The 7,983-nt window shown below is 42.9% G+C and overlaps 1 protein-coding gene across 1 annotated transcript in view; it reads right to left on the reverse strand.

Moving 5' to 3' along the window:
- atp2c1 (ATPase secretory pathway Ca2+ transporting 1) overlaps positions 1-7,983 on the reverse strand; it is a 110,529-nt gene that overhangs the window by 79,594 nt on the left and 22,952 nt on the right. Inside the window, exon 2 of the mRNA XM_048607132.1 lies at positions 1,801-1,911. Coding sequence (XP_048463089.1) covers positions 1,801-1,911 — 111 coding nt within the window. The remainder of the gene's footprint in view (positions 1-1,800; positions 1,912-7,983) is intronic.

A 7,983-nucleotide genomic window follows, 5' to 3' on the forward strand; every position in this document is an offset into this window, starting at 1 on the left:
AGGTGGTGAGTCACTTACCATAGTATTCCTAGCTTCTGACTTGCTCTTCTAGCCATTGTATTTTTTTGGTCATTGTTTGGCATTTGTGAGGTGTGAATGTTACTGGTCAGCCCAGGCCTGGATATTGACCCAATGTTGCTGCATTTGAACATGGACTGTTTCAGTATCCCAGGAGTCGCAAGTAGTGTTGAACATTTTGCAATCATCAGTGAACATCCTCACTTCTGACCTTACAATGGAGGGATTGCCATTGAGCTGAAGATGGGTCAGTCTAGGACAGTACCCTGAGGAACTCCTACCGAAATGTCCTGGAGCTGCTGACTGACCTCCAACAATCACACCAATCTTCCTTTGTGCCAGGTATGACTCCAATCAGCAGAGAGTTTACTCCCTAAGACTCACTGATTCCAGTTTTGCTAGTGCTCCTTGATACCACACTCAATTGTATGCAGCCTTGGTGTCCAGGGCTTTCACTCTTACTTCTGGAATTCAGCTCTTTTGCCCATATTTGAACCAAGGCTGCAAATGAAGTCAGGAGCTGGGTGGTTCAGGCAGAACCCAAACTCAATGAGCAGATGCCACTTGATAGCACTGATGGATTACACTTTACTAATGATCGAGAATAGACTGATAAGGGCAGTAGTTGGCTGGGTTGAGTTTGTCCTCCTTTTTGGGTACAGACATACCAGAGTGATTTTCCATACTGTCAGGTAGATTGTAGGATTACAAGGATTGAGTCCTGAATATTGAAGGGTATTTGACATTCAAGAAAAACAGGAAGCTAGGTAAAGGTGGAGGAGTAGTGCTGTTAATCAAGGATGGCATTTGTACAGTAGTTAGAGATGACTTTGGTTTTGAAAATTGTGACATAGAATTGGTTTAGATGGAGATGAGGAACAGTAGGGGAAAGAAATCATGAATAGGAGCAGTCTAAAAGGCTCAAACAGTAACCATAATGTGGGACAAAGTATACCAAAAGAAATATCGGGCATTAGTAATAAAAGGTGGAGGGAGAACGAGTGAAAAAGATCAAAGACTTTGAAGAGAAAGCAGGAACAGGTTACTGACTTGGATGATCATAATAAATGGTGGAGCAGGCTTGATTGGCCAAATAACCTACTCCTGCTTCTAATGTTTGTATCTTTCACTGTGCCTGTAGAGCAAGTTATATTAGACTATGCAATGTGACAGAGATTAATTGATCACTCACAGTAAGGGCGCCACTAGTAGCAGTGACCACCAGGATTCGAATTGGATGCAAAATTCAAAGGAAGAATACTGGATCTAAAAGTAACGTCTTCAACTTAAAAGAGGCAACTATGTGGGCAGAAAAGTTGAGCTAAAGTGAACTGGCATACTGGAGTAGAGGATAGATGAATGGAGACACAGTAGCAGGCATTCAGACAATATTTCAGAATAATCAATGTGTACCTGCCTCTGAACAGGACACACTAAGCATGCCTGGGCCCTCTGAACACAGACAGCTCCCCAGGATAACCAAAACAAAACTCCACAATCTACAGGCTCAAATGTATAGCAGGCTCTCTCACCCCAGATGCAGGGCCTGGGAGTGCACTGAGAGGCACACTGACAATTTACTCAATATTCAAAATGGATGACATTTCAAATGTGAATCTTGTAAAAAAAAAACACTATAATGGAAAGATAAAAAATATTTATGAAACAAAAAATTATCAAATGCTTCGTCAACACTATTGGTGAAAAGCCCATATGAAAATACTCCTTTGAACAGACAAAGAATCCTACACCCACTTCTCACAACAGGCACACGCACCTTACCTGCAAAATACTAGCAACTTCATCAACAGGTAGTTCGCTTGCCCTTTTTGATGACAGAACTGGAATCATTATATCATTTTCACTGTCGTATATCTCCTCAGATCCCGGAACCTACAGTAGCAGACACAAACAAACACTAAATTGTACTTGAAATTAAGCATCCAGATATTAAAGCATAACAGTACTATAGACATTTTACAGAATACACGAACATTGTTGTATGGCTGTTTCTAATTAGGCAGTCCCTTGAGATCAAGGAAGACTTGATTTCCAGTTCAATGGGTTTTGCAATGGCTGATAAATCCAATCCACGATCTGCAGATTGTGACATGTGGGACGGGTGGTGCTTGAAGGGTCAGGTAGTGAAGTGGTTTAGGGATTTCTGCATTCTCTCATACGCTTTGACTTTGTAGCCATACTGAGTCATAGAGGTGCCTGGTTTGTGATTGACCAAAATTAGTTGCGGAAACAGCAAGATCACGCTTTAAAAGTCACAGACTCGGTATGAAGAGTTTTGGCATGTCTTGCAATTGTGAAAGAAGCTCCATAAACAAAGCTCCAGTTTTCTTTCTAAACCACAACTAAACTTCTTTAAATGAGAAGGTTGCTCAAGATCTACAGATAATAATTGAGAACCTGAAATTCCTGATGAATGAACAAACTCAGTAATAAGCAAACACATATGGGAGAACACTTCTAAGGGAGTGATTGATGGAAATGCCATCATGCAACTCATTGCTTTAAATTCACCTGACAGAGTGAAGGTTACAAAAAAAATTCACAAATGTTGGAGAAATTCAACAGGTTTGGAAAATGGAAGTCTTATTGGACTTGAAACATTAAAACTAGTTTATATTGTTGTATTGCTTGTAAAGAGTTTCAAACTAATGAGACAGGAACAAAATGTGTACAGAAGTGTTTCAGCTGGAGCGTCAGCTCTTATGTAACACAAAACCAGCCTGACAGCCTTTGATCCAGAAGCATACCATGTTAAATTTTAAGTTGGATGTAGTATATTAGCACTGGCGAACTAATAGAAGGAAGTATGGATAAGTGCAGCATTTTCAAGTTGGAAAGCTGTAACTAGTGGACTGTCATAAGGATCAGTGCTGGTACTGTAATTATTTATAATGTACATTAATGACTTAGATAAGGAAATTGAATGTACAGCAGCAAGGTTTGTTGATGGCACAAAAATAGTTGGAAAGGCAGGTGGCATCAATGACTCAAAGAGTCTGCAGAAGGATATAGAAAAGTGGTCAAAAACTTGCCAGTTGGAATATAACGTGAAAACGAGAGGTTATGCACTTTGGCAGGAAGAAGAGTCGTAGAGAGCACGGAACCAGACCCTTCAGTCCAACTCGGCCATGCCAACTAGGTTTCCCAAATTAAACTAGTCCCATTTGTCTGCGTTTGACTCTCATTCCTCTAAATCTTTCCTATTCATGTACCTGGCCAAATGTCTCTTAAATGTTGTAACTGTACTCGCCTCCCCTATTAACCCTAGCAGGTCATTCCACATATGCACCACCCTCTGTACGAAAAGGTTGCTGCTCGGGTCCCTTTTATAACTTTCCCCTATCACCTTACATCAATGCCCTTTTGTTTTGGACTCCCCTATCCTCGAGGAAAGAACTTTGCTATTCACCTTATCTATGCCTCTCATGACTTTATAAACATCTATAAAGGTCACCCCTTAACCTCTTACTCTAGGAGAAAGAAGTCCCATCCTATCCAGCTTCTCCTTATAACCGAAACCCTCTTATCCCAGTAATTCCCTCGTAAATCTTTTCTGCACCCTTTCCAATTTAAGAAAATAGAGGAGGTGAATATTATTTAATTAGAGAAACATTGCAAAAGCTACAGCACAGAGGAATTTGACAGCCCTTGTGCATGAATTACGAAATGTTCTGCAGGCAATAGGGAAGGCAACTGGAACATTTACCATTATTTCAAAGGGAATGGTGTATAAAAATGGAGAAGTCTTGCTAAAACAAAAAGTCTTGCTGAACAAAAACAAGCCAGCTCGGTGAGCAAATCAACAACCTCAGTCTTGCTAAAACTATATAAGGCAATAGTTAACCACAGCTGGAATATTGTGAACAATTTTGGGCCCCTTATCGGAGGAAAGATTGAAGGTAGTCCAAAAAGGTTCACTAGGCTGATCCCGAGTATGGAGGGTCTATCTTGTGTGAAGGGCTTGAGTAGGTTGGGCCTATATTCACTGAAGTTTAGAAGAATGAGAGACAACCTTTTTAAAGCATACAAAATTCTTAGAGAACTTGACAGGGTAGATGTGGCAAGGCAGTTTCACCTTTTGGGAGCGTCTAGAACCAGAGGGCATAGTCTCAGAATAAGGGATCACCAATTTAAGACGAAGAGGAGGAAGAATTTCTTCTCTAAAGGTGTAGTGAATCTGTGAAATTGATTATGACAGGATCATTGTGGTTGGGTCATTAAGTATATTCAAGGCAGAAATAGATTTTTAATCAGCAAGGGAATCAAATGTCACACAGGAAAGACAACAGAGCTGAAAATTATCAGATCAATCATCATCTAATTGAATGGTGGAGCAGACTCGATAGGCTGAATGACATACTTCTGCTCCCACATCTTATAGTCTTAACAAAGAGCTCTCATCCTTCCAAACCAAAAAAAAGTGTTATTATTTTAAACAAAGACACCAAAAAGACAGTCAGAACTCACAACAACAATTTTAAAACATTAAAGGCAAACTTTTGACATATCTACTGAAAGACAGTAAGAAAACAGCTGTGTACCCAATTTCTATGGGGTTCTTTCCAAGATCATAATCCCACCACTGAACACCAATCTATTGTTTCCATGACTGTCAATAACCTCATCTCCTCTAGCGATCTCCCCACCATTGCTTCCCAGCCCAGACCCCTAACACAACCCAAACCACTTCTACTTTCTTGCCAAAGCTCCAAAAACAGGACTGTCCTGACTATTATTACTCCCCGTCCCCACTGATTCACTTATATTTGCACTTATATTCACAAATCTGCAGACACATTACATAGATTCCACAACTTCCAGTTTCCTAACTTTAGCTACCTCTTCTTCACCAGGGATGTGCAATCCCTTTACATGTCTACTCCCCATTGTGATTGTCTCAAGGCTCTCTCTGTTTTCTTTCAAAGGAGGCCTGAACAGTTCCACCACCCTCTTTCTCCTGAATGAGCTCTGAACAACTTATCCTTAAATTCTTCTCATTTTTCCTCAAGTCAAAGGTGTATCTGTGGGTACCCACTGTGGTCTTAGTTGTGCCTGTGCCTTTGTGGGATATGTGGAATATTCCTTGTACCAGTCCCTGTCAGGCCCCCTTCCGCAACATTTTTCTGGTACATCGATGATGTTGTCAGTGCTGTTCTTTGCACAGTTGGAATCAAAACAAATATTCAGTTTTGCTTCCAATTTCCATCCTTCTCTCATCTTTACCTGGTCCATCTTGAACTCTTCTCTTCCTTTCCTTGGTTTCACTGTTTCTATATTTGAGGATAGGCTGTCCACCTATAATCCACTACAAATGTTGGTTCCCACAGTTACTTTGACTACACTTCCTCACGCCTTACTTCCAATCCATCACATCTGTTCAAATGATGTCACTTTCACAGGGGTGTCTCCACCATGTTCTCCTTTTTCCAGCACCACCTCCAGTGTGTTAGTCCTGCCTTTGATCACCTGAGAAAAAAAGGTGTACTAGGGACATCATCATCAAATCTGACACCAACCTTACACTATACAGAGCTGTGGTGGTTCCACCCTTCTATATTGCTCTGAGACGTGGACTGTCTACAGCAGACACCTCAAACTCCTCGAGCAGTTCCACCAACACTGCCTGCACAAGACCCTCTGAGTCCACTGGGAAGGCAGACCACCAACACCAGTGTCCTCGACTAGACTAATATCATCAGCATCGAGGTACTGACCAGTCTTGATCGGCTGCCATGGGCTGGGCACATTGTCCACATGACCAACACGAGACTCCCCAAGCAGGCGCTCTATTCCCAGCTGGCGAGCCCCAAGTGGACAGAGCAAACACTTCAGAAATACCCTCAAGTCCTCAATGGTGAAGTGTAACATTCCCACCAACACCTGGGAATCATTGGCCCAAGACCATCCAAAGTAGAGGGAGCAGGATCCAGGAAGGCATTGAGCACCTTGAGACTTGCATCAGGAAAAAGCGGAAGCCAGGCAACAAGTGTAAGGAGTGCGCTGCCACACCAATGCCCCACCCACCCCCTCCCATAACTACCTTCTGCCCCAAGTGTAACACAGCCTGTAGAAGCTGCATCGGTCTGTACAGCCACCTATGGACTTATTCCAAGAGTGGAAGAGAGTCATCCTCATCTATGAGAGACCACCAATAAACATATGAAAATTTTTCAACCAAGGATTTCTTACCCACCATGATTGACAGGGCCATATCTCATCTATTTCCTGCACTTCTACTCTCATTATTTTCCCTCTCTCCCAGAGAAAAGATAGCATTCCACTTGGTCACATGTATCAACACATCAGTCTCCGTATTCAAAGGACCCCTCGGGTCCACTCCTCCATCACACTTAAAACTACATCACTCCTCCCCATCTCTACATACCTCCCCACACCACAGCCACCTTTACTTCAGAGAATAATGCTACATACAACCATATCAGTGTATGAATTAGCAGATGTAGACCTTACAGCTCCTTGTCAGGGCTCCTTGTGGAGCATTAGGGAGAAAGTAGAAGTGGGTTCTGTTGTGTTAGGGGTCTAGGAGTAATAAGATTACTGCTGATCTGATCTAATCCAATCCACAGTCCTGCACACCTCTGATAATCTTGGCTTCCTATACATATTCAAGGACTCAGCTTCCACCACCTTTTCAGGAAGGGTGTTGCAAAGGCTCATGACATACAGAAAAAACATTGCCTCATTTATTTTTAAATGGGTGACCCTTGATCCTTAAACGGTGATTTCTAGTTCTACATTCTCCTGTACCAGGAAACATCCTCTCCAACTACCCTGTCAAGACCCATCAGAACCTTATATATTTCAATCAAGTCATCTCTTACTCTTCTAAATTTCTGTGAATATAAGCCTAGTCTGTACAACCTTTCCTTATAAGAGAACCTACCCATTCCAGGCATTGGTCTAATAAACCTTGTCTGAACTACTTCCATACATTTACATCCTTCTTTAACTAAGATGACTATTACTATGACACAGTGCTCCAAATGCAGTCTCCAGTGCCCTGTATAAAAGGAGTATAACCTCTCTACTTCAGAATTCAATTTCCCTTGTGATAAATGATAGCATTCTATTAGCTTTCCTAATTACATGCTGCAATTGCATAAACTAACTTTTTATGATTCATACACCAACACCTGATCCCACTGTATCCTCTCTCCATTTATTTAAAATGCTTTTGCTATTCTTCCTACCAAAAGAGACAATTTCACATTCTAGACAACAAGGTGCAGGGCTGGATGAACACAGCAGGCCAAGCAGCATCATAGGAGCAGAGAGGCTGACGTTTCGGGCCTAGACCCTTCATCAGAAAAGGGGGAGGGGAAGGGGGTTTTGAAATAAATAGGGAGAGAGTGGGAGGCGGATAGAAGAGGGATAGAGGAGAGGATAGGTGGAGAGGAAACAAACAGGTCGAAGAGGCGGGGATGGAGCCAGTAAAGGTGAGTGTAGGTAGGGAGTTAGGAAGGGGATAGGTCAGTCCAGGGAGGACGGACAGGTCAAGGGGGCGGGATGAGGTTGGTCGGTAGGAGATGGGGGTGCGGCTTGAGGTGGGAGGAAGAACAGGTTAGGGAGGCAGGGATGAGCTGGACTGGTTTTGGGATGCGGTAGGGGGAGGGGAGATTTTGAAACTTGTGAAATCCACATTGATACCATTGGGCTGCAGGGTTCCCAAGCGGAATATGAGTTGCTGTTCCTGCAACCTTCGGGTGGAATCGTTGTGGCACTGCAGGAGGCCCAGGATGGACATGTCGTCTGAGGAATGGGAGGGGGAGTTGAAATGGTTCGCGAGTTTCAAAATCTCCCCTCCCCCTACCACATCCCAAAACCAGTCCAGCTCGTCCCTGCCTCCCTAACCTGTTCTTCCTCCCACCTATCCCCGCCTCCCACCTCAAGCCGCACCCCCATCTCCTACCGACCAACCTCATC

The sequence above is a fragment of the Rhincodon typus genome, chromosome 2 (assembly GCF_021869965.1).
Source record: "Rhincodon typus isolate 14 chromosome 2, sRhiTyp1.1, whole genome shotgun sequence".
NCBI lineage: Eukaryota > Metazoa > Chordata > Chondrichthyes > Orectolobiformes > Rhincodontidae > Rhincodon > Rhincodon typus.